The 27,778-nt window shown below is 38.6% G+C and overlaps 1 protein-coding gene across 2 annotated transcripts in view; it reads right to left on the reverse strand.

Annotated features, from left to right (window-relative positions):
- LOC150083257 (V-set and immunoglobulin domain-containing protein 10-like) overlaps positions 1-27,778 on the reverse strand; it is a 571,635-nt gene that overhangs the window by 326,350 nt on the left and 217,507 nt on the right. The window contains exon 1 of one of the 2 annotated variants that reach the window (XM_090377134.1): positions 18,714-19,046. The exons of the other annotated variant lie outside the window; for it this stretch is intronic. Within the exon in view, the coding sequence (XP_090233260.1) occupies positions 18,714-18,828 (115 nt within the window). The 5' untranslated portion in view covers positions 18,829-19,046. Of the gene's footprint in view, positions 1-18,713; positions 19,047-27,778 lie in introns of those variants that run through there. 2 annotated transcript variants of the gene reach the window in all.

Below are 27,778 nucleotides of genomic sequence, written 5' to 3' on the forward strand. Positions count from 1 at the left end.
TTCTTCAAGGAGCGGGCCAGATTTTTATTAAACTCTAACGGGGAGTTAAATGATTTTGTAATAACTGAGAGCAAAGTGGCGGAGAAATTGTTGAAGTTAAACATAAGAAAGGCACCTGAGGTGGATGGGATCTATCCAGTTATATTAAAAGAGGCAGCAGTGGAAGTAAGCAAACCCTTAGCCATAATCATGAGAGTATTCTTGACTCGGGGGTAGTCCCCACAGACTAGAATTGTGAAAATGTATCCCCAATTCACAAAGGGGGATCAAAGGGTGACACAAGTAATTACAGACTTGTTAGTTTGACTTCTATTCCGGGGAAAATAATGGGGTCACTGGATAAAGAAGTAATACAGAATCACGTAGACAAGACTGCCGTAATAGTTCAGACACAGCATGGTTTTGTCAAGAGGAAGTCTTGTCTGATCAATTTGATTGGATACTATGATGTGGTCACAAAGGAACCGAATTAGAAAATTAATTAATTAATTAATTAAAACCGAATTAGAAAATTTATCAAAATAAATTTTGATATCGTATACTTGGATTTCAGGAAAGCTTTTGATACTGTTGCACATTGAAGACTACTGTACAAATCTGAGCAGAATGGTATTAAGGGCAAGTTTCTACAATGGATAAAAGGGTGGTTGAGTGGGAGAAGACAGAGAATGGTGATCAATGTGTACTACTCTACGTGGACTAATGTTATTATTGGTGGTGTCCCTCAGGGTTTAGTTTTGGGTCCATTGTTGTTTTTTATATTTATCAATGATATTGATGAAGGGATATCAAGCTTAATGTCAAAGTTTGCAGATGATACTAAGGTTTTCAGGGTTGTTAATAACAGTAATGACAGTATGCTGCTGCAACAGGATCTGGAAAAGTTGGGTAGATGGACTGAGAAGTGGAAGCTGAAGTTTAACATTGACAAATACAAAGTACTGCATATGGGTAACAGTAACTCCAGAGAAACGTACCACCTGTGTGGTACTACACTTAAGGTGGTAGAAAATGAAAAAGACCTGGGAGTAATTGTGCAGGCAGATATGAAGTTTTCTGAGCAATGCAGACAGGCTGCCAGGGCAGGTCATGGGGTTTTGTCAATGATATATAGGAATTTTTCTAGCAGGAAAAAGGAGGTAATTATCCCTTTGTATGACGCAATGCTCAGGCCACACTTTGAATACTGCGTACAGGTCTGGAAGCCTCGTCGTTTTAGAAAGGATTTAGAGTTGCTGGAACGAGTGCAGGAGAAGGGCAACGAGACTGGTGAAGGGAACAAAGGAGTGCTATTATGAAGAAAGGCTTAAGTTCTGCAAATTGCAGCTTCTAGATACTAGGCATCTGCGAGGCGATCTGATTGAGGTGTATAAAGCCTTGAATGGATTGCGCAGGCTTAATGCTAATGGGATTCTTTTTCTTGCTCAAATTACAAACCTGAGGAAAGAGTTGTAGAATAGATGCGCGGAAGTTTGCCTTTAGCCAGTGGGCAGTTGACTGCCAGAACAAACTTTCATCTGTTGTTGTGGAAGTTGATAGCTTAAATAAATTGAAGGCACAACTAGAACTAGACAAACATTCGGAATGAATAGATCAGTGAAATGGGAAGGGTTTTTTTTTTTTTTTTTTTTGGCTGATGCTGTATAAGCTTGCTTTCATGCATCATGTGCCTCTACTAATGCTATTCTATTATTCTCATAGAGTGAAGGCAAGTACGCCTATCAATAAGTAAGGTGTTAAGTAAATTTATATTATTTGCATATCTGACGTAACTGTACACGAGTACAAATTTTTGAACGAATTCATTTATTCCTGGGAGAAGAACTATTATTAATATAAGTTGTTTATTAGCAAACTGACCTAGAACCGCGTATCCTTCAATGCGTTTTCTGTTTTCTGGATGAAAAACCTGAATTTCTGGGGGGGGGGGGACAAAGTTCGAACTTCCAATTTGTTGAATTATCAAAACAATCACTAATAGTCACGGAAATCAACCATGGTATTCTCGAGTTCCAGTATGAGATAATTTCGTTTTGACTGATATCATTGGTGACTACATAATAGGTCCATTTTTCCTGTCACCTATGCTCAACAGCCGAAATTATAAGCATTTCTTGGAGGAGAAACTACGTACATCGCATGAAGAAGTTCCACTGGAAACACGCTTTCAAATGTGAACCTTGCACAACGGGCTCCATCATATTTTAGCTCAATGGCCGAGGATTTTTCAATAATAAGCATCCTGGCCATTTGATTGGTAAAGGTGGCCTAACCGCAAGGCCAGCAATCTCGTTGTATTTAAATCCACTGGATTTAATTTTATGGAGACACCTCTTGTTTATGCTACTCCAGTTCGTAATGCAAAAATTCTCCGATAACAGATCTTAGATGGTGGTCAGAGAATTCGGCACACTCCGGAACTTTTCAACCACGTCGATAAACTATGTGAAGACGCTCTGAGACGTATATTGCTGCTCAAGGAGGCCATTTTGAACACTTGCTCTGAAGTAGACGTGAAATTCTCATCGGTCACTTACCCGTGTACATTAACTACCTTTTAATAAAAAAATTAATTTGACAGTCGTCTTTACCTTAACTCTATGGGAAAAAATGAGCCATAACTCGGAAGAATGAGCCATAACTCAGAAGTGTATCTGAAGAATTCAGATACACTTTAAAATGGATGGACTCCTTACGTGATGAATATACAGTCAGTAGTATACTGTATATCCAAGTTATGGTAGTTAGTGCTATCTGTGGGTAAATCTTGTAAGGCCGAGAATACTGTAATTTATTGTGCTATTAAACAAAGGCGAATTGTTAGTGTGATGGGGAAACAGAGAGAGATCTTCAGTGATCGTCCTATTTTTAAAAATGTGGCAGGATCGTTATTTGCAGGGCCATTTGAAAAGCAATATGTATAAAAAGAATCCCCACACACCGGAGTATGAAGCTATAAAGTGTCAACCGCATATGATGGCAAGAATGCGTGCATGTATTCACAAAGAAGGCGAAGTTTAAAATATTTATAATAATCTTTAATATTATTTATTATCATTACAGTTAAAACGATATTGCGCAATCTGATAGTAAAATAACTAATGAAGTTTTAAATGCTGATAGGCCTACCTGGGGTGCGCGAATATCGAACCACCCTTCATTATTTTCGGATGTTTTAAGTTTTTCAAGGTATACGAAAGTGAGAAGATAAAAAAAAAGATGATTTTGGAGTTGGGCAGAGTTATCTCTGCTCGGAACTTTTATTATGAAAATCATCTGACAGTAATTTAATTGTCCTCTGAAAGTTACTGTTTGAAATAAGTCATTTTTGGTTACTAGGCAACAGCAATATTACCAGCACACTGATCTAGTAAAGTATGGCAGATCATCATTTTTCTGTCGTCACAGTAGTGAACTTCTCGATTTCAGATATTGTGGTGTGTGAAGAAGGCCATTACGAGGTAGAGAACATTCGTGGTGAGATGTATATCGGTCTCCTAATGGCCGAAAATAATCGCCTCACGTGAAGAACGTCGCATAGCAATTCGAGAAAACTTGCATGTATGTGTGTATTTATAATATATATGCAGTTATTTCACATATAATTTCCTGTCTGTCACAAAGTTTCCCTTCATATTTGGCTTTAAATTCATCAGAGAAATCTCCAGGCAAAAGGGTAGACCACTCCATTAGGCCGATAAAAAACTGACAGTTGCCACTTATCTCCTGTATTATTCATGTCTCGGTTGAGAACTCCATTACGTCCTTGCTGTTTCGTTCGTATTTATCTAATGCATTAACAGGTAATAATCGCGTTGGTATCTTTTAAGAGCAGGAGGCGTCTATCAAGGAATATCAAGATAAAAATCAATTAAACTTTTTACTTCCATTTTCTGCATGAGAAACGTGCAGCATCCTTTTTATGTACTCTACTGGAAGGTAACTTTGATTAAGGAACAGAAGCGTATACGGTTATTTAAGAAATGCAACTGGCGCTTCACTTGGGATATAAAAATATGCACTTTGAACCTTTTCTAGCATGAAAATTTATCCTGAATATCCTCACTAAGCAACTAAATGTTCTCAGTTGCTCGTTCTCCATATTTGATTCCTAAATCCTTCGATGTTCTACTAACCAAAGGTGATTATCAATTTATATACCCTACATGAATGGATAGAATTCACTGCTAAATTCTTCAATAATAGAATCGTAATGCGTTGAGCATTTGCCTTCGAAATCTAATGAGCGAAAGTTCGAAAGAAACAATTCTACTTGAGCTGGACACTGAGCAATAATAGCAGTTGATAAATGCGACCAACTGCTTAAGTCTTCCGAGAAGGGTGTTGTCGATAATGTTCCTAAATTATTATAAAGTGTCTTAGTCAATTCAATCCATATTTAACTCTATTCCTGCTTGGTAGTTTTTACCAAATCAATGCAATCATATACGGTTGTACCACTTGCAGTACATGATCCTCGAGGTTGAACGGTGCTTATATCGCCAGGGTTCAAATCCCGTTGATCACTTGAGGAACTTTCATGGGCTTTTGTTCACAACGTGGTCTTAGTTGAGGGTAGCATATTTTTCCCTCCCGGAAACTCGAGATTTTCGTTCAGCCAACGGATAAATCGAACATAGATCACATGCAATTTACACATATATACGGCGCAATATGGTCTAAGTCGCTGATGTGCCTAAAACCCAACAACAACAAAAACAACAATTTCCAATATATGGCTCCAATTCTACCCACGCATTTCAGACCAATCTGAACTGCTTCAGATTGGTCTGAAGCCATTCTCCAAACCTATGAAAACAGAGCTTTGTGCAAAGACCCAAATGATTTCGCTCTGGTCCAGCTAATGGATGAATCGATCACACAGCTTTTACTCTGCTGAACGGATATTCCAGTTGCCACTAGTAGAAAGACCTTGATGTTGTCTTTGGTCCAGAGTGAGTTGGTGGAATTTGCAAGTTACGCCGAATTTGTTGGAGGCAAAGCAACATCGCCATTACGCCAATGACATGTAAACTACTGAATCGAGCCATCCCCAAATTTGTAGTTTACTCCACAGTCACGTACATTGCTGACATATACGAACCCCTCCGATGGCACCACCTTAAAAAAGACCAATTTTCGCAATGGAATATTAAAAATCCTTAAATAATCTTAAACTCAATGAGTGGTGCATAACATTCCTAAAATAATCGCAAGCTGCTTAAATCTAACGGCCAAAATATAAAGAAATGTATTAAATCCTGATAAATGTCATAGATTAGACACTATCCGATTTCTTTAGCAGTTCCTGCAACATAAAAGCTTCTACTCCTCTTAGATGGGTGTTATAAACATGACTGGATGTCAATACGAACCACCGAGCACACACACTGGTAGGTATCGATATCGGGTTTTAATGCACTGAACTTTATTTTGGGAAACTCAATATCGTTACCAATAAATATCATCACAGACACGGTCAATACCAAGAATTCTGACAGCGTCGATCGAAGACCCAATAACGGTTTAAGCCCTGCATTTATTTATATTCTTAAGTACTCATACGGATCTCTAAGAACTGTTTAAAGATTAACGAAACCTCAAGGAGTCCTCCCATTCTCAATGCACTGAAAGACCGAATAAATGACATGGCATTATCATCCCGGAATCGACTTCTGATACACCTGACAAGAAATTCCACTTGGAATGAAAAATATCTTAATAGAAAAACGTCTGCGTATATCTAAATTCTATCCAAAGTGCCCTTTCTGTTTAGAAACAGTTTGTGGTAACAAAGTAATACAACAGACATCCGAATAAAAATTAACTCGTGTTTCAAACCTTTTTTGCTACAATAACATACTTGGCATATCACGAATGAATCTTATTATATAAATTGCTGCCTGGAATAATTTCGAATCTGACACCAGAACAGCTGCGCAGAGGAATAAAGTAGTATTCCCTGTGGTAAACATGCATTCAAACCAGAAAAAAAAAAGGTTGTGATCAATAAACAGGAAAAGCAGGTACAGAGACTTGTCCCATAATACAATCTGCTGTTCTCCTCCAAGTCACGCATGTCTATTGTTGCGTGCTGCAAACCAACAATGTTTCACATGCCGAATGTTGTGCCCATTTAAATTTAAATAATATAACACACTTCTCTTTTGGGTGGCGTATGCAAATACGGTGGCTTGCTTTTTTTCTTTTATCACTTTGTATTTCTCGATAATAACGTATGAGACAGAGTCTGTGCAATTACTTTTTTCGTTGTTGTTTGCTTTGTTTTTAGCGCAAAAGCAACTAAAGCGTCAATGTACTGCGTTTGTATATTGCCCATGTGTGTACTTTGCGGTCTGTTCTGCTGGATGAAAAACCTTCAAACCCCCCTACTTTAAAACGATTAACTCACCACGAATATCTGTAATTATCTCAGTGTAACAATACATACATCTCAGTGCAACAATACATACATCTCAGCGCAACAATACAGTACAGAACAATACAACAATACAGTACATAACAATACATACATCTCAGTGGAACAATACAGAGCTTCTCAAAAAGACAGACAAACGAAGCGAATAATGAATATTCAAAATGAAAGTAATTTTCTTAGGAAATGTTCAGCCGAGAGAACGAGCGATAGAAAGATATTCAGCATTTATATATAGATGATCACAGTAATCGCTTTACCAGACAAAGCACGCAGTTTGGGAAATTATAGATACCGTAGTTCGATTATTTTAATTTTCAATTAGCTAATTAGAACGAAATTCAAATTATTATTTTAACGGCACTATAACTTTCGTTTAAATGTGTATCGTTCATGGATCGATTTGGGTGTTGTGTCGGGTGAAAAATTAGGCCTTTATCTGCATGATTCGATTGAAGATGACTTTAATCAATTAAAATATCATTTATTTAAACAATTACATTTCAAACATGAAGGGAAAGATTAAGAAAAGAACGATATTTAATATCGTTCTTGTATATATAGATAAGTATTTATATTTAGATAAGTCTCGAGGCAAATAAGGCCATGAGACATCAGTAAATGGCGTCTAAAGCTTCCTATGCATTTTCGATATGTATTATATCGTGGGTTCCCTATTTTCGGGATGAAAACCCTATTTGTGGGATGAAAAACCGGGAATAAAGACGAACTAACCTCATTAATAATATTATTTGCAGGCTCTTGCCTTTGCCATTCTCTTCTTAACCACCACGTTTATCAAATCCATGCTTTTATAACCCCGGAAGGTGTTTCTGTATCATTTCTTGTAAGCAGCAAGCATTGTTCTCCAAATAACACGTAAACCTCGTTAGTTCCTTTACTACATCAGCCTTTTTATATCGTAGCTGCGTCGAATATGAAATTCCACACGAGCCTTTTTAAGAAGTCTTGGCTGCAACACTGCAGTTGCAGGAAAACTATGCTCGTTGTAGTTGATCTTCTGTTATCACTACTATTACTTCGCTTTTTCATAAGTTCTTATAATGTTTTGTACCCAGAGGCATAAAAAAAAAAACATTTTTAGATTCCCAAAAGAAAAACGTACCACATCGTTAGGTCTGGAGAATGCGGTTTCCATAACAACGGTGCGTTTCCTTTCAGCCTGTATTTCGAGAATTGTTTCTCAGGAAAATTCGAAAACAAATAACACCACGGTAGAGGTGAGCTGCCATTCTTCTCGGAGAACTTTGCACGGTTTCGCGCAGGGCGCATAAGGACTAAGTATTGTAAGTATGACCACTTTGCGAAATATAACAAAGAAAACACTTCCACCTGACAAAGGATCTACACTTCATTCGGTAACAGAAAACAGGCCGTTGTCTTATACACAGAAATTTATTAAAATTATATCTAACAAGGATAACCAATAGAATAGCAAGTCAATCAATAAATACTTATATAAATATTGTTATTTATTAGCTGACTTTGATTCTGTAAGTGTCTTATGCTTCGCGCGAAGGAAGCTAAGGCTTCGAGGTGTCAGTGTTTTCGTGTCTATGAATTGCATGATTTATATATGGATGAAAATCTACACATTATATTATTTGAAACTCACTCTCACTAAAGCTACTAATAATTAATTAATACTAGCATTAGCGAATGCCTCACATTAATAATTAATGAATTTGTGAAATCGTATAAGTGGACCAAAAGAAGATGCTGACGAGAGGAATTTTTATGAGCTTTTTTCTCACAACTTGGCTGGGTTAGTCGGTTTCAGATGAAGGTTGCGCGTTTATGGGCAATTACAGACCATATATATTGACGCCCACAGCCTTAGTTACCTTGACGTTTAACGCACTGAGATAATATATTCAAACGGCAAACAAATAACATAAATTTAAGCCTTTTAGACTATCGAGGAAGGACAGAAGATTAAATAAATATGTTATTATTTACCAAATCAGGAGTATTATTAGATATTTAAAATACAGATGAAGTGCACTGCTAGTCCAAAATATTAAAATTCGAACTTCAGAATAATGTAAAGCTTTAAAATACCAGAAATACAGCTTCAGTTCGACGTAGGATAACCTCAATCAATAGTCCAAAGGTATGTCTAATTTTAAGAAGCTTCTATAGAAATAATATCTGTAGCGAACACGCAATTCTAGAGACGCATAATATGATAGAGATACACTCGTATGAAGTTACTGCATTTAAAATAAAAATTTGAATATTTGTGTATGCCGGGTCCCCAGACTATAAAACAGCTGGTTTAGATGTTTTCTAAAACGGTATTAAATTTAATTATGAATCTACTTGCGCTTTTCTGAATCAGTTATTAATGACTCGACTTTAGTGTAAACTAAATGTATTTTCATTTGTGCCAGCATCTAATTTTAACGGCTAAATGCAGGTAATGTGATTCCTGGAAACAGTTCTGAATTCTGGGCTGTTATGCTTCAATTATCTTAAGAATATTCATTCAACTGCAATCCTTATAAGGCGCCTCCGTAGCCAGGTGGGAAGGAGCAGCAGTGCGCAGCACACGCTTTTTGATTAGACCGGGGTTCGAGCCCGTCACCACCAAATACGGAGGATGCGGAAAGGTCAAGGAATGACCACCGCATATCCCGGAGCAATATGGCCTTAGTTGCTAATGCTCCTAAAAACCAACAAAACAAAACAAACAAAAGCAATCCTTATAAGCACTGTTCTTTTGGAATTCTCATTAGATCATCTTCCTCCGGTGTGTCAGTTATTCCTGACATTAATTTAGTCAGGAAAATGAACATATTTAGTATCATGACTCTGTCCTAAGTTTGGAGTACGACACGGACTTCGAGATAGTGAATGTTATTTCCTCATCGGTTAAACCATCCCATCTATTTATATTAAGCCAATGCAGAAAATAACAATTGATTTTCAATTCTATCGAACTCTGGTTATTCTGACAGTTTGTCAATTCGGTTTAGGACATTGCGTGATCTCCTTTTGCTGGTGTGTCTTTCATTATTAGAAAATATTTGAGGTCTTCTCCGTAGGTTATGTAGCTTGGGCTGTTAAAGTAACGGCTCAAGCGAATATATAAAAAGCGTGGCAGACAGGAATCCCCTTGCAGTAGTCCCTCTCGTAGGTCATATAGTGAATGTTACACGAAAAGCAACTGATGCAATCGTATTTGTAGTCGGTATATGATAACACAGTTGTAAACCTCACTTCCCTATGTGTATTGGAGAAGTTCTTCAACGGGCCCAATACAAAGCATACTAGAAGCTCTTCTTGCTGCGAGTAGAACTTCCAGTACGCTTAGTATTGGGCCTGTTGAAGTGCTTCCTCAAAACACATAATGGTTTCAGGTACATGTTACCATATGCAGTCCTAATGTCCACAAATATGATTGTCATCGGTTTGCTTCTTGTTTATTGTTTTGGGGAAGATTATTTGTAGCTGATCTTGCTTAATTACGTTTTGCAGGTGTTCTAGACTGCGGATAGCAATACTCTAAAGCTGCACCTCAGTATTGCCTTTTTGAAATTTTTCATCTGTGTGCATCCAATAGTTATGGTCCCTTTCATTTGCCTCTTTCCGCGATCGTACTCCTACTGAGTAACTGTTGGTATGTGTACGCCACTGGTTCCAAAATCTAAATACAACTTTAATTTTTTAATACTAGTTTGTGGTTGGTAGATTGGTATTTCCAGCTTTTCTCTTCGTCCTTCTCTGCTACTCCTTTATTTCAGATTCCTTTGTTCCCGATGGACATTTTTAGTTGTATACAATCTTTTACGCTCGTTTTTCTCTAACCTCTTTTGCTAGTATCAAATACTACACTTTCTTTTTATTCTAGTAAAGTTTACGTATCACTCTAACTGCACATTTTCTTTCGTTCTGCTTCACTGCGTGAATTTTTTTTCAACTTTAACATTATTTCGGTCTGTCTGTTAAATCACATTTCATTATGTCTAATATCCTTTTTCTACAATTGTTGTTTCTTGATCAAACAATATTCTAACAACCAGGGAAGATTCAAATTACTGTACTAGTATCAATTAAGATCGAATCTGTGAAGTTAGATGTCAGTTACTAATATCAAAGAAAGCTTTGCTGTTTGATCTTAATTGCTCAAAGAATATATTTTTTCGCTTCTTAATGACTTTTGTCTTCAAATCTTCCTAACCAAATAGTATTGAACAATTCAGTATTACATCCTTATTTATACGCACCCAGCGATCACTGAATTGTGACCACCTTATCCGGAATGGACTATGCAGCATTTCTCGTAAAATAAAATACCAAAAAGCTTCGTACGCAAAAGCAACGGTAATTTGCATCTGGTTGTGCAAGCCAGAGTGATAAAGTAGCAGTTATGGGACGTAGTAAAGATATCATGGAGTTTAAAAAGAGCATGATTGTTGGAGCTAGTGCGTCGGGTGTTTCAATTTCGGAAACGGCACGTTTTCTCGGTTGCTCACGGCCCAGTGTGGTTAAGATGTACAAAGAATGGCGTCGAACGGGTCAAACCAGCTCCTGCGAGAGAAATGTAAAGGGTCACATATTATTATTAGAGGTTTTTTGCGAATTCCACTGTTTCCCCATTCCCCGATGTGTCATCTTGTGGTGAGCTAAGTGCCAAGGCCGGCCGTGTGTGTGTGTGTAGTGTTGATTTATTTGAAGGTGTGATGTTTTGTTATGTTAAAATAAAATAAATGTCACATTAGGGTCACCGGAAATATTAATTAAACTAACCTAGTGTATTATGTTCGTGAATTGCGTGTTCTTTGGTCGACTTGCCTGTTTTGCTGGACGAAAAACCTGAGTTTCCGGGGGGGGGGGGAATTAAAGGTTCTTATCTATGCCAGAGGCCAACTAACTCAGCCACGAAGTCAACAAAAGCCCACAAAAATTCCTGGCGTCATCGATGGGATTCGAACGCGAGTCTTTGCTGCTCGGTGTGGGAAGGATGGTGACGATACCACTGTGCTACAGCGCAGACAATGTTTTGTTGTTTTTAGTGTCCGGCATCAGGCTATTCAGCAGCTACTCAGACGTACCGAGTTCCACATCAGACGACTCAAGAGACAATCTATCCTTACCGTCGTCGACGGCGAATGCTGTGCTGTCAAAAACATGTAAGTTGGCCACTGGCGGACTGGAAACGGGAGTGCTGGTCGGATGAGTCCGGGTACCTGGTGCAACACCCTCTATTAGATGCTGCATGTTGTATTATCTGTCCAAAGGAATCTCCCACTACCACCATTGGAGTCACCACCAACCCATCAAACAATCGCAAGACAGAGAAAAGGCGCCTTCTCGTTCACCTGCAAAAGGCCTGGCAGGAGAGATGGACGATATCCATTAATAGAGCAATTACAAAGAAATTCATCCCTGAAGTAACGTTCGCGTTCCCAAAAGCCCCAAGCTGGTTTTCCCAGCTTGGGGCTGTACATAGCGTACCTCCTCACAGGCCATAGCTCGATACTAGAAAAAATAACGTCTCTGGGCATCACAGATGACCCACGCTGGCACTAACGAATCTTGGCACCATACGTCCAAGACTGTCCTGACTATGAAGACTTGAGATCTATCCTGATCACAAAGATTATTAATTTGCCAAAGAACCAAGAACATATACTAATTCATACCCATGACAATTATAAATACTTCACCACTTTTTCACAGGATGTTTTCAACAGACGGAAAACATTAAGGAGCCTTTTAAACCACCAAGACCAATAACTTGAAACAGATTTTGGGCACGTCTCTCCAGTAGCATCAACTGCCAACCTCATCGAAGCTCAATTGAACTGAAATTCACTTCCTTCATCCAAGTTCCATCGGGCTGATATCTGTAACTGATCTGCAGGCAAGATCAACCGGGATCTCATCCCACGCAAGACTCCAAACCCAGACATTGGAGACACCAGCAACTTCTCTTCCACAAGCCACATTGGCAATCAAACCGAGCAAGCACTCTAGCCTGGTTTTCTTTTACTCTCCTCTCCGGCCAGGGGGGGGGAGGAGACAGGTTCCTGTCTCATCCCCCCTGCCGCCTCCTTCTTCTGCTTGGTGAGCCATGGGCCTGCCTTACTGACTTTCTGGGGTCGCCTTCTCTATCGCCCCCATACCTCTGTCTTCCCCCCAGCCTTCAGTCTCCCCCTAATCTGTCTAACTCGCAGTGTACACCCCACACAACTTATCAATTAATAACGCCCAAATTTAAACCGTGCTTATATAAACCTCTCTCGGCCTTTTATATTCTAGTGTTAACCCCCTTTTTTTTTTCACATAGTCCTTTGCCACTGAAATTTTCGGAAACTAGGTGGCAGGCCCGCCAGAGTACAAAAAATCTACTAGGTACTTGACCTGCCTTCCCGGGGCCAAGTGCGGTAACGGTGGGTCCCAAGGCCGAACGGCTAAATGATCAGAAGAACAACAGTACCCGACACTACACATCCGTCCATTCCCCACACACTTTTTAAATCTCTGCCCTTCACAAAGTTCTGTGCTACACAAACAGAGTACACAACGCGGAGATGAGGGGGAAACTCTTGGTGCCGTCAGACAACTAACAACACACTTTGCACTTTTGCAACACGCGATGGGCGCTTTCGTGCGTGTCAACAAGCAACACGATTCCATGGACCCATCGTGTATGGTGCCCGCTGTCCAGGCCGGTGATGGCAATTGTTGTTTAATGTGGTCCATAATTTGCTGACAAGGACTAGGAACCTGGTACGTATGGATCAAAGTTTCAGTGAAACAATGAGATCTTGATCCATACGCACCAGGCAACTCTAAGGAGGCCATGTGCCATGCCATTTTATATTTTTCCCGGACAGAAATGGGATCTTCCAAGACGATAATGGGCTGTATCATCGGGCCTTACTGTGCAGACGTGGTTCGGGCAACATAGTGTAGATATCGCCCATCTTGATTAGCCTCCAAATTCTCCTGACCTCAATCCAATTGAATACGTGTAAGATGTTTTGGAACGGCGTGAGGTGTATGCACATGCAACCATGATCTATTCCGACACTGCAGAATGTCTAGCTGGCAGCGTGGCTGCAGATTCCTAAGGACGTCTGCACACACCTAGTGCAGTCAATGCCTAGGCGAATAGCGGCTGTTATCCGTGAGAACAGTAGCTACGGTATTATGTAGGTGGTTATAATTCAGTGATCACTGAGTGTATTTTCTGGAATAGACTGTACTGACTTCATTGATTCTCTTAACCATCCTCGTATACGATCTGGTTTGTTATTGTTATAAGGTTTTAGGCGCATCAGTGACTCAGGCCATATATTACGCCGTATATATTATGTTTGCAAATTGGGTGCCATCCGTGATCGATTTGCCTGACAAAAAACCCACGCTATCCTTGCTGTTGTTGGGTTTCAGAAGCATCAGCGACTAAGGCCATAATGTTCGAATATACTGTCTAAAAACTGCGTATGTTGTGCGGCAGAAAAACCAGAGTTTCCGGGAGAAAAAACCTCGCCACCCTCGCTTGAGACCGACGAACTCAGCTACATTGTGAAAAAGGCCCATAAAAATTCCTCCCTTCATCGAAGGTACTCGAACTCAGGTCTTTTCACACCGGTGTGGGGGCCTACGGCGATCCCACCAAATGTGCTACCCACGATGGCCGCTATTCTTGCCTGAGACTGCTTAACTCAGCCGCGTTATATAAAAGTCCCATAAAAAAAACCTCATGTCATCGACAGAATTCGAACTGAAGTGTTTTCCACCCGGCGTTGGGAGGGCAGTAATTGAGCTACCTGTGAGGACGTGGTCTGACTTTAAATCAAACATGTTTTGGGTAAATTTACCCACTTATGCATTATGGAATACTGTACAAAGCATGTTTTCGGCTTACTGGAGTATAATGAGCTTGTCAAACCTCAATTAATTCATAATTCCTGCGATCCCTTTTTTTTCTTTACGTATTTTAGTAGAGGTATAATGTAGTCTACCATCACGCTTGTTCTATGTTTCTTTCCACAGTTATTTCAATCCATATTATGAGCTCTATTCAGTTCTCTTCTTTATGTTCAGGAGATAACTATATTAAGCAGATGAGAAATTCTCGTTGTTTCATGCTAAGCTATCTGAACACGGTGTTTTAAAAGAGAACAAGTTCCTACAAACATATGTTTAAAAATCTTTATTTCTGAAATATTAAGCATTAATCATAATTTGCAAAACCATGTATAAACAAAAATAATCTAAGTTGAAAAGCAGTTTATGTTCATATCTATGTCCTGAAATATGACTGTGTCAAACTAGTATTAAAGAATATAAAACATACGTATCAACATAACATGTAGTTGTTCAACTACGAATCAAGCCAATGACGTCGTTGGGAGGAACCAGTGTGGCTGTGTACACACCGCTGTGTCAACATGTCTCCTACTTGTGTTTCAGGATCTTGTTTTTCAACGATTGCCTTGGTATCCGCAGAGCAAAGTTTGTGAATACTTACGAATTTCACTGCATATCTGTTTAATTTTACATATTTAACTGATATGATTTTAATCCATGGCGAGGTTCATAAGAATTCTCTAGATGCTGTTCGCAGATACACCGAAAACGTTTCCAACTAGACGAGTACCAAATCGTAAAACATGTATTGCTGTGAAGAAACAGGTACGCTGTTGCGAGTAGATGGAGATTTCCATAATTGCAAACGTTGAAGAGCAAATGCTGTTAAAGTATCTCCTACCACAAATATCAGGTTGACAAAGCCATGTATCTGTTTCATCTGCAAGCGTAAGGACAATATTACATGGACAGAAATTATTTCTCAGTACGCCTGTACAAGAACTGTGCCATAAGAAATGAATCTACGCAGATTGTTGGCAGTGGCGCATTTTGCAATGTAAACGTGGTCTTCAATTTCCCACCCAGAGAATTTTTCTATTTCTTAAATATATTCTGGTAACAGATGAACCATCGGCTTCTGTGGCCATATTGCACCTCCTAAGGTTTTTTTTTGCAGTACTTTGATCCAAGCCCGAGGCGAGAATCGAACCCGCGACCTTTGGGTTGCCAGGCAGGTACTTTACCCACTCGGCTAGCCCGGTCGGCGAAATGCATCCTGATGTAGTAGATTCGTTGAGCTCAATGCTGCACAAAATGGAGGTCACTTTGAAAAGCTGCTTTAGATTTTTCCTTTTAGAGATCCATTCCATTTCTTTTTCTGTTTTCTAATTTTGGATTCATGATCAATAACTCGGAAATAAAGACTTCTTAGGCATGTGTTTATAAGAGCACGTGTTCTCATTTTTAGAATACACCCATAGATTTTTCTGTGCAATTTTCAAACAGCCTGCAGCATATTTCAAAGTTACCAAATTTACTCATCTTTTGACTGAAGAGTTTTTCAGTTCTCATAAATTAGCATTGCTCATTCCCTCTTCGTCAGCATTTTCTAGTTTGCATACAGGATAATAAGGGATAGTCATTACTAGATGGTGCTTATGTTCCAGAACAGTAAAAACTGTTTTTGCCTTTTAGATTGTAACATGAAAAAAAAGATAATCGTTCAAACAATATCCATATTTTAAATTAAGGTATTTTACTAAACCCAAAATAAAAGACGAGAACAATTATTTTTTATTTGAAAGGACACAAACAATTTTACAGTTCAAGACCTGTTAAGTTGGGTAGGATAAATACTTCATGGTAATTATCTATCTATTGAGTTGGGTAGGATAAATACTTCATGGTAATTATCTATCTATTGAGTTGGGTAGGATAAATACTTCATGGTAATTATCTATCTGCACAAAACGTATGATTTATTTAATGGACACTTACAATTAAATAAAGTGTGTACCAATTTGCTTCATAAAGTACCGTTAAACACACCACAAATCTCATTAGTGGTTTCTACGAAAAATCTGCTGTCCTCACGCGCAATAATTCACTGGTGTGCAATTCTGTGATGGAGAAAGTTATGCAGAATTTAGAGCCATTGTTAGATATTAAAGAATTTCAATCAGATTAAATGAAATCACAGGACCATACATGAACTAAGGGGGTCTACTGAGAATCTTCGTCTCCCACGCAGCCAAGCAGAAAGCTCCGGTTAACACCATACGAATCCAAGTGAGTAATTCCATTACTAAATAGGCGAACACGATATCCAATTCTTGTTACTGTGTAGGGTTGTCAGGTGAGACTAAATCATGTTCTAATTTTATTCCGATCAAATGGGCCGCTGTATTGCTCTACATATCTCTAAATGGGTGACAGTTAATGTAACTCCACTGACGTGTTTTGCTTTTAAAGCAGTCATCTGGAGATTTGCATTAGTCCATGTAACACTGTATGGAATGCCAGATCCATTTACATTCAACAAGGTGGAGGACAGCACGTGAAATTTTAGTACCACTTAAGTGAAATAAAAATAACTTAGCATTTACAGTTTCCCAAATTAGACACGCGCTGAGATCCGTGAGACAGATTCGTGGGCATACCAATGAATACCTGCCCGATTGCTATAAATTTGAAATAAAAACAGAGGTGTGTATAATAAATACAATAGCTAAGAATGTGCGTGCAATTAAGAATCGAAAACTTTGGCAAATTTATATTTTAATCGTAGCTTTTATTTTTTATAATTTGTAATACAAATTAAAATTTTCCATTTTTAAAAATAAACATTTAAAATAATAAAATTTATTGGTAAAATATATATAAAATTCAGAAACAGGCATGTCTTAATAATTAATGAATGCTTTTAAATTTGGACATTTATTGCCTATTTTAAAAAGAAATCATTATTTTAAAGGATATTTAACAACCCAACCCTAAATATTCAACGTAATAAGTTAAGAACGTTTAATTTTAGGTACTTTATTGTAGTTTATCTCAATTATACTGAAAAAAGATATAAAATCTAAGTTTAAATGATTCGAAAGAGAATATATGGCTGGTGGAAAGCTATCGGCCTGTCAGCTATTTTATATCTTGGGTTCCTTACGTCATCCTTGGAATCAAGGATAAAGTCAACTCTAAGAGGTTTCCATTTGGGGTAATGTCTACAGTTTTGATCGTAGCATGTTTCGGAAATGTCAGCAATGTGGAGAATGGATATAGTCAAAGTAAGATCGCATTAGGTAGTTCTGTTGCTTTCTGTTCTTCAAGACTTGAATTCTCACTGCCTATTTTACTACAATTGTAGTAAAATATTATTCCTGTGTGTCAATACCATCGAATATAAATGGGGGAAAAGAAATGGCGTCAAGTGAATGATACATATTTATTCCATTTAGTTGCAATCCTTTCATCTACACTCTAGCGCTTGAAAGTAACCATGAATCTGTTGAATGCATTCATGAACCACAAATTTCGCACAAACCTCCGAATTCCTACTTCCTTATATAGAAGAACAAATCCAAGTAGAATGGAAACAAAATTACCTTTAAGAATATCTATAGGTTCATTAATACGTCAAATAACTTCATGATTTTTTGAAATGAAAAGATCGCTTAAGCAAAAATTACACAAAAAAAATGCTCCTGGGAAACTAATGGGACAAATGGAAGGAGTATAGACAACAACAGAACACGGGCTGACTTTTGCATTCGTCTTACCTTGGAAGGAATAATGAATCCAATTTTCAATAACGGAAGCCTTTTAATCTTAAATATTAACTCTGCGTCTTCTGAGATAAGGTATGGAAATAGAAGTGTTCACTGACGCTAATAAAGCGAATTTAATGGGACCCTTCCTGAATCAGCAATCGGAATCTGTTCCACTAAAGAACCATGATTATGGAAATAACCCTATCTGGAGCTGAATACCAAACAGTCTTTAATAAGTGGGGACATCAGTGTGTAAATTAAGAGTGTACACATGCTCTAGTTTGGTAATGGCTGCGCCGTATGCAGGTCACGATTTCAGGGTTTGCTTAATTCTGGATATCTAATAGGACAGGCATCAACTGCGCAAAATTATACGAAATTACACGCTAGTCTGTCACTCTTTTCCTCTTTCCTTCTCTCTCTCTGTATATACGCGTATAAAATATGGTAATATTCCCAAATAACCATCTCTCTCTCTCTCTCTCTCTCTCTCTCTCCTCCATCAACTTTTTTTCTGCGCACGCGCAGTGAACTACATCTCACAAGAAATCCGACTATCTTAGTGCATGTGTTGTAAGAGTAACCGTTAAGTCGTCCGACTTATTTCTTAATATCGTCATTTATTGCGCGCGATCGACGAGGTCAAGGAAATCACGTACCTGTCAGGAGGGAGTTCCAATCTGTGGCCAATCCGACGACGGTGACCTCCGATACAGCCAGCACCGATAGACACAGGGTCAGCTGAATAAAGTGGCAAGCCAGCCTTCCGTTCATTGTGTCATATCACAAACACATAAAGGAGTACACTGTAAAGAATCCAGGCCACAACACAGTCCCTACCGGATTACCTGGCTTCTGTAGACCACTTCAGCCGACAGATTGGTCTTGGCGACCGCTCTGCAGAAGATGTAATTCCACTCTATCCTCCAACATGCCGGCTAGACCGTGATCCCCGTACTAAGTGGCCACACACACACACACACACACACGCACACTTTAAGGACATAGCACCGCCAGCAGCCGATGCTACAGTGAACATGGCATGGTCGTTACCAGGAAACGCGACTGTGGTGTTCATGGCGCCCTCTGTCGCCATTCAAATCAACTAGGCGCGGTCAATGATGAATATAGAGCGAGAAGCAATGGCGCAGAGAAGCAGCCGCGAATATTTCTCTTAGATGTCGGTTATTCGCCACGCGTGAATTTTTTTTACAAAAGAGCAATATCTGGAATGGAGTCAACACGGTTATGCAATGTAGCAGATTTGCATTTGCTGTACTGAGGACCATGAGCTAAGAAGCAATAAAACGCAGAGAGAAATAAGGCTGCGTTGCATTCATTAATCACAAAGTTGTGACTGGTGGGAGAGACAAATTGGAAAATGGCATCGTGACAGTCAGCTGCTTAAAACCTTGGAGCTTTGAATAAACATGGATTCTGTCGTAAATGGCACGCTGTGATTGGTAGATCTTTTACTGACTTTCCGTTTCCAAAGGTCCAGGAATCTCATTGCCCGAATCGTTTGGACATTATTACATGCAATCCAAGCTTCGAAAAGCATAAATGATTATAACAAGCAGTTGCTTAACACCTGACCAAACTATATGAATATTTCTAATTTCAAATAAAGCGAACTTCCAGCATCTATCCAAACACTGGAATAGACGCATTTTGGCCTAAGTTAAACTTCATACCAACCAACCAACCAACTTAAAACCTGATAAAGATTTAAGAATATTTATAGGCCTTTCCCGATTCTTCCTGTTTCTTTAGAGCAGTGGCACTCAACTTTCTGTGCCCTTAGTGATCATAACAAACTTAGTTTCCCTATTCGTAGTCTACACCAACAGAAATATTTTGAGTGGCTCTAAAAAATTATTTCATATACCAGCAAATCAATATGATTAAAAAGAAAGCATTCTATCCCCACGCCAGTGAAATCCAGCAATTTTAAGATATTTTACAAGACTATATCTTTACGATTGATATTTAACACTCTTTAAATAATTGTATTAAATGGCCTTCTCTAGATCGTATTACGAAAGCTATTATGGTAATTACATTTGTATGCAATAAACGAGATTAATCAATAATTAATATTTAAAACTTTTGCTGTAAACATGAAGCTTTGTAAGTTCTTTTTTTTAACGACTCTCTTCGTGATATTACAGAAGAATGAGAGGGATTCTTTTCGAGTCTACAACCGGGCAGCTAAGAGTATGAGGCGTCAGTATATTATCGCCGTAAATTGGGTGTATCCTTTGGTCTATTTGCGTGTTTGCTGGATAAATAACCCTCACCAGAGACTAATTAACTCAGCCATAGTGTGAAACAGGCCCATACAAATTGTTTCGATTAAGATGGAATTCAAATCCAGGCCTGTTCCACACGATATAGAAAAACACTGCCTTTCAAATAGTTCTTCTGGAAGGGGACAGAACAGTGGTGAACTATAGGGAATCACTTTGAACGATAAACACTGCTTTTGTTTTAGATTGGGCAAAGGCAACTCAAGTAATAAAGGATTAGTGTATTCTTTCTATATTTAAGACAAAATTATAAAGGACAATCAGCGAAGAGCAAGATGGTCCTTATTCACCACTGTAAGGGTTGCTATATGAGTTACATCCTCAATTTCAAATATTCTACATTAATGCGGCCTCAAGAAATTAACTCTTGTTCTTTGAACGATTTATACTTTTTTACTCATTTGAAGAAACACAGCATGGTCGATGTTTCTAACTTTGTTCAGAACTATCGCATATTCGCTTGTCAAATTTCTTTGGGCAGCAATCGAGATATAAAACATAAATGCATATTATACGTACTTGTTATTCTGCTTCTCCTTTGAATTGAGATGAAACTGCCTTCATCTCTTTCATAGTATTTTTGCACAATACAGTGAAGAGACTTTAGAAGTTCCACATTAGAATGAAGGAAAATGTAATTAATTTTTTTCTGAAAACTGTCAGGAAATTTATGCATTATTAATTTTCAGACTATTTGCTTGTGTAGCAGCATATGAATGCCAATTTGTTCAGATTATAAATTTATATTTGATAATATATGAAAATTATATGTCATTTACAGAATCATGCAGAAATAAACAGAAATAAATACACTGCTCGACAAAATTAACAGAACATGTAGAAAACGCGGTGTAACTCGTGCAGTTTGCATTTTAAGCCAGACAAAATTTAGTATGGTGGTGTACCATACAGTAACGATGAAATGAGGAGACAGCGTGAAACTTCGGACAGGTATAAGGGACATGCGTTGTATAAAAATTACCAGAAAGGTCACATAACAGGGGTCGATAAAGATTCTCGAAAATATGGTCACACGTATGGCGTATAATCCCCTCAAACGGCTAAACAGGCCTGACAGCGGTGAACCACACTCGACATAAAGGTATCTACACGATTCTGTGGCAAAAAATCCCATTCTTCCACTAGCTCACCAAGTGACCGAGGAGTTGGCCATTGGTGTTCAATTCGACGCCCAAGGACGTCCCACACGTGTTCGATAGGATTTAAGTCTGGTGATCGTGCTGGCCACGGAAATCGTTGAATATCTTCAGTTTAAAGATATTTCTCCACCACTTGTACTCTATGTGCAGTGGCTTTCAAAGATCTGTTCTCGGTATCTCAGCGCAGTTACGTAACCATATCACGAACATGAGTGCTGCCGTTGACCATTATTCCGTTCCATACGAGAAAACCGCCTCTACTGTAAGTGTCTTTCTCTCATGTTGGAGGGATGACACTGTATTCCTCGTTTCTCCGGATAAAATAACGTCTAGAATCTTTTTGTAGACTAAACCTGGACTCATCAGAGAATAGAAGTAAACCCATTTGTCAGGGCACCAAGACACATGGTCTTGACACCAGTTTCGACGAGCTCTATAGTGGTTTGGGGTTAATGGGATACAAATCACTGGCTCCTTTGAGTAGAGTCCAGTTGAATTGTACCTTCTTAACACAGTCCGGTTAGAAATGTTTTCACCCGTGAACACAGCAACCTCAAGAAACAGTTGATACAGGACATCGTGGGATTCCGCCTTGCTGTTGGAGCCAGACAGCGGTTTGTTCTTATTGACGTAGCCCTCAGGCTACCTTGGCCAGCTCTTCTTGTAATGATTCCTGTCTTCTGAAACTGCTTCCATAGTGCCCAGACGAAACTGCGTGGCACATAAGCCAACGTGCCACCTCCGCCTGCGATTGCTCGGCTACAAGTCGCCCAACGGCCCACCATCTCAAAGAATCATCTAACCGACGATGACCTGCCATCCTCAGTACTGTAGATGATGCTATCCCACAAAGGAAGCCAAAAAACGGGAATGAAATGATGTGGTTGCAACCCGTGTTTTTATAGGCATGAATAATATGCATAATGTGCGGCTCTGTATGGTGGTAGATCGATTTCTACTGGCTACTTGTAATTTGCCTGCCTGGATGCCTATTATATCAAATATTTGCCTTGGTAAACATTGTTCGCAATAAAATATTCATCAAAAACATTTCTTTTTCTGGTAATTTTGTCGACCAGTGTATTTCTCTACAGATTTTTGCACCAAAATTAACATTTCTGCTTTGCAATATTGATAATACATATTTTAGAACTGATAAAAATATACATGCACCACCCTCCGACATGTATTGAGACGCCTTAGCTCAGGGAATTAATATTTGATTCCATAGATCATATGACATAAACTGTCATATAGAGCCACCTCGGAATTTCTCATCTACACTTGCTTATTCATAATGTTTGAAATTGTCTGTGGTTGTGTGTTCTCTGGTCGATTTGCTTGTTTTTCTGGACGAACACCCAAGTTTCCCAGAAAGGAAATGGATCTTGCTGTCTTCGCCTGAGACCGATTAACTCAACCACGAATTGAAAAAAGCCCATAAAAGTTCTTCGAGTCATTGACGAGATTCGAACCCGGGCCTTTTCCATTCAATGACACGTAAGTGGAACAGAATGGGACATGAAAAGGATCCAGATAATTTGGTTAGTAGTAAGAATTTATCTGAGAAAGCACTAGCAAGCAGTTATAAAAAAAATGCGTACTGTAGGACATATGTAAAGAAATAATTACTATGAAAAGAAATGGGCAGGGGTTTTGTTTTTAGAAGAGAGATTACAATGATCTTAGAGATGTTCTAAGTTATTTTCAGTGGAACCAAATGATAATTTTAATTAACCACTACAAATGCTAAATGGGAATTTTTCAAAGAAGTTACTGCAGAAACGCCTAATATGCAGAAATAAATTATGCATTTATTTAAAACAAAAGAGATGTCAAATTAAATGACATCGTTAGTGACGACAAAGAAAAATGCATGTTCATAAACCATCCGGAGACTCTTAATCTTACAATAAATATAAATTATTCTGTAATAAGGTTACCCAATTTGTTATTTAATGCAAATTATGAAGAATTCTTAGTTAATAATGCAAAGAACAGCTGGAAGGAATTCTCTGCTTTTGTTAGTACCAAAAGAAATATGCTGGTCTGCTTTATACCTGTGTAAGAGTACCGGTGGTCCTCAGTGTTGCTCAAAAGTTGAACAGATAATTGCATTGACATTCACATGTTAGTAAGTTTTTAAGGTTGAGGTTAGCAGCGGCCTGTTTAACGCTAACTGGAAGCTGAATGATTTTTTGATTACTGAAGAGAAATGGAAGTAAAGTTATTACAATTAAAAGTGAACGAGGCACCAGGAACTAATGGAATCTATTCAATTAAGTTGTAATCTTAGAGTGGCGTAACACATGGGTAGCAGGTAACTCAAGACAATTAATAATGGAAAGGGTACAATCTGATATTAAGTTCGGTGAACAGCCTAGACAGACTGCTGGGAGAACTCAATTGGGCTCTGTCAATAATACACAGGACATAACCAGTAAGGATAGATAGACGATTATTTTATAAGGCAATGGTTAGGCAGTAGCTTGAATATTGTATACAGGTTCGGAAATCCCAATTTCAGAAAAGATGTGGACCTGTTGGAGAGAGTACACAGAAGAGCGAAAAGCCTGGTTTGGGCACAAAGGGATATTCCGCTAAAGAGAGACTTGTAAGTTACAGATAATTTCAAACCAAAAATCTGCGGAGTGACTGAATAGAAGTGTTCAAGGACTTCAAAAAGTTAAATAAACTACACGCTGAGGGAATCTTCACGCGATATACATTTAAATTTAAGTGAGATATTTGTAGATTAAATATTCGAAGACTTTCCGAAGACCCGCTCTTGTGGAGGTTCGAAGTTGCTCTAAATTTAAAGAGGAATTAAGCAACGTTTTGGAAGAGATAAATGAAATGAGGGAAGGTGACCCTGGTTGGTAACGTTTAGTTCTTTTTTGGTTGAGTTTCCTTGCTTTCTTATGCTACATTGCTATTTCTAACCTTTGCAAGCATCGTACACTAATGTAAGATAGAACATAATGCAACCATTCATCCCAAGCCAGGAATACCAAGCCACCATCAATGACTTCTCCCCCAAGAGCACATCGACTGTTCAAATCTACAATAACAATAAATCGTAACATACTCTTTTAAAGAACTGACTAGGAAGACAGTTGACAGAACTCGGGCAAGCGCATGACCAAAGGTCATCAAAAAAACACTTCGCAGAATGGGTTACCATGGTAGCGCGGCTGCATATGAGCAGAAGATCTTTCCCTGAAGTGCACACCAAAGTCGTTAATGGTACAAAGAACGGAAGAATTGGCATCACAGCAGTGGCAAAGTCGGGTTACATAGTCAAGAATCACACTAGGATGAAGGTACCAGGGCATGGCGTTGTCAATGGCTCAACTCATATTGTAATGCACTAAAAAATGAAATTCAGTGACAACAGAGTGATGGTACTTCTATGGGCATATTTAAATGGGTTGAACTTGGCTCGCTGGTATCCATCAATGAATCCATAAATGCAGATCTCTGCTGTGCCACTCGGAACAATTCTGCTTTACCTACATTTTGGCAGTCCTTTGTAGAGGAGCTATACTTGTACCAGCATTCAAAGCACGATTAGTACACCAACGGTTTGAGCAGAATTATACGGTGAATTTGTCATTTCCAGCCCAGAGAAAAGATCTGAATCCAACTGCATACCTTTTAGATGAGTTGGAACAACCGAAAACTAGAAAAAACGTATAGTTCAAGCAGAGAACTAACCACATCTTTCAGAAAGAAGTGGAACAAAATTCTAGCCTTTTTTTTATTGTACTAGGTATTTTTTATTTTATTGTTTAAAATAAAAACTGTATTTTTTTATTTTATTGTATAAAGATACGGTGGAATTCCGAAACCCGGCCAACTTTCGGCAATTCCACCGTATCTTTATACAGTCATACAGACAACGTCACAGAAAATGAAGTACAATGTCATATGAACAATATCATACGGATAATCATTTATAATATCATGCAGGGAATGAGATGCAGAAATAATACACTGAGCAAGTCCTTTTCAAAGCCTGGAAGTTCTGGTGACAAAATTATTTCTCCCGAGCAAGTTTCTAGAGTAGAGCCTTGGTCAAATCTGCAAGTTCTGGCAATCTTCCCAAGCTTCAGCTGTAATGGCTGCCACTTAGGAAGCAGCATGGGAAGGGAGATTCAAAGGTGCACATAACGCACCCAAAAAAAACGTTATTTCCGTATATCAAAGTCGACCATAATAAATATTTTAGGCTTAAAAGACACAGTGTAATCTCTGTTAGGATGGTTCGATAGCACAAGGAACTGCCAAACTGTAATTCTCCATGCACAGCCCAAGGAGCCGTGCAGAATTTCCCAAATGTATCTCCACAGCTGATATCGAGCAGTGCAAGGAACTGAAGAACCACGGTCACCCTCTCCTACATGGCGGGAAGGTACCATGCAGATTTCTGAGGTAATGCTTAATCTAATCCTTACGAGAATGAAAAAGCGAAATGATGGACTGATCTTCATAAAAAATGGCAAGTGAGATGAAATTCCTCGGCCAAAGGAGCAGTGGTCAAATGTTTTATACCTGAAAATTCACTACCTCAAAAAGTAATCAGCTTTGGTTCTACCCAAGCCTCCTTGCATCATACATTTTAACTGGCCATGGTTCTTTGCACGCTGGACTTCTTAAATTCAATCTAGCTACGTCGGACACATGTTTCTACGGTGCCTCTGAAGACTGGAGTCATGTCTTATTCTTCTGCCCAGTTTATCAAGATTTAATACCAACATTATCTAGTACAGTACATAATTTTTCTCCTGGAAATGAAAGGTATCTTATTGCAAATCAAAATACCTTCTCAGCTCTACCGGAATTTTCTACACAAGTTTTAACAAACGGGTGATTCTTACTGAATTGGCTTCTGTATTCAACAAAACTACTTTTAATACCCTCCTGTGTTGAAGTTCAGCTTTATTTACTTGGGCTTCAACATTGCCTTATGGTAGTGTTAAGCTTTATTATTATCTCTCTCTCTCTCTCTTTTTTCTTAAATTTCTTTTATTTCATTGTCTTTAATAATAATTATTATTATTTTATTTTATATATATATTTAACTTTATCTTATCTATTTAAATATTTTTATTCTAAAATTATTAATTAAGCTAACCTTTGGGACATTTTTTTTTGATAGTCCTTTAGGGGTCAGAATTTTCTGGGCTCCAGTTTATTACAAACGGGATTTTCACCTGCTCGTACTCAGACTTGGGCTTCCTATGCTCTGGAACTGCTGGCATTCACTGGTACTACACTTTTTCCAGTGGATGCGGAATTCTTTGTGGTCTTCACCACCGTACGTGAATATAGGAGACTGTTGCACCCATACGACTTGCGCTTCTTCCTATAGGTTCTGGTAATAATATACTCAGTTTAGTTCGTATATAGTTGGACCCGCCTCCTCTTGGTGTGGACGGGTACTGGGAAGCAGCCTTCCTGTTGATCGCTGCTGCCTCGGAGCTAAGTGGCCAGGAAAAACTAAGCAACACACACACACGCACAGCACTACACTCATTTATGGCCATTATACAGAGTTTTGTATATCATTACAGAAAACCATGGTGGAGTTGAACTCACTCGATTGCTTCCCGGACTCGTGCAAATTGGATGGGTGTGGATCTTTACTCCGAATAGCTCGTTCCGTTTTATCACACAGGTGCTAAACTGGATTGAGATCTGGTAACTGGGGAGGATATAGCAGGAGGCTGAATTCATCTTCATGTTCCTCGAAGAACTTATGTACAATTTTGGCCTGTGACATGACTCATTGGCATATTATCCTGTTGGAAAATCCATTCGCAGATAATAATAATAATAATAATAATAGTAATCGTGGCATGCGATGCAATAAATCAAGTGTATGAGTTTATGTAGCATCAGCCAAAAAAAAAAAAAAAAAATTCGCACAATCAATCCCTCTAAATGTTTGTCCAGTTCCTCCTTAAAATTATTTAATCTATCAATTTCCACAAAGAGAGATGGAAGTTTGTTCCAGCAATTAACCACCCGCTGGCTAAAGGCAAATTTCCGCACATCTATTCTACAGCTGTGTTTCCTCAATTTGAATTTATGTCCCCTTAGGTTCGTAATCTGAACAAGTGGAAGAATCCCATCAAAATTCAGTGTGCTCAACCCTTATACACCTCAATCAGATCACCTGCAGGTGCTTAGTCTCCAGCCGCTGCAATTTGCAGAACTTAAGCCTCTCTTGGTAAGAGGTTCCCTTCATTC

Source organism: Mastigoproctus giganteus, chromosome 7, assembly GCF_048544385.1.
Source record: "Mastigoproctus giganteus isolate SK-2022 chromosome 7, ASM4854438v1, whole genome shotgun sequence".
NCBI lineage: Eukaryota > Metazoa > Arthropoda > Arachnida > Uropygi > Thelyphonidae > Mastigoproctus > Mastigoproctus giganteus.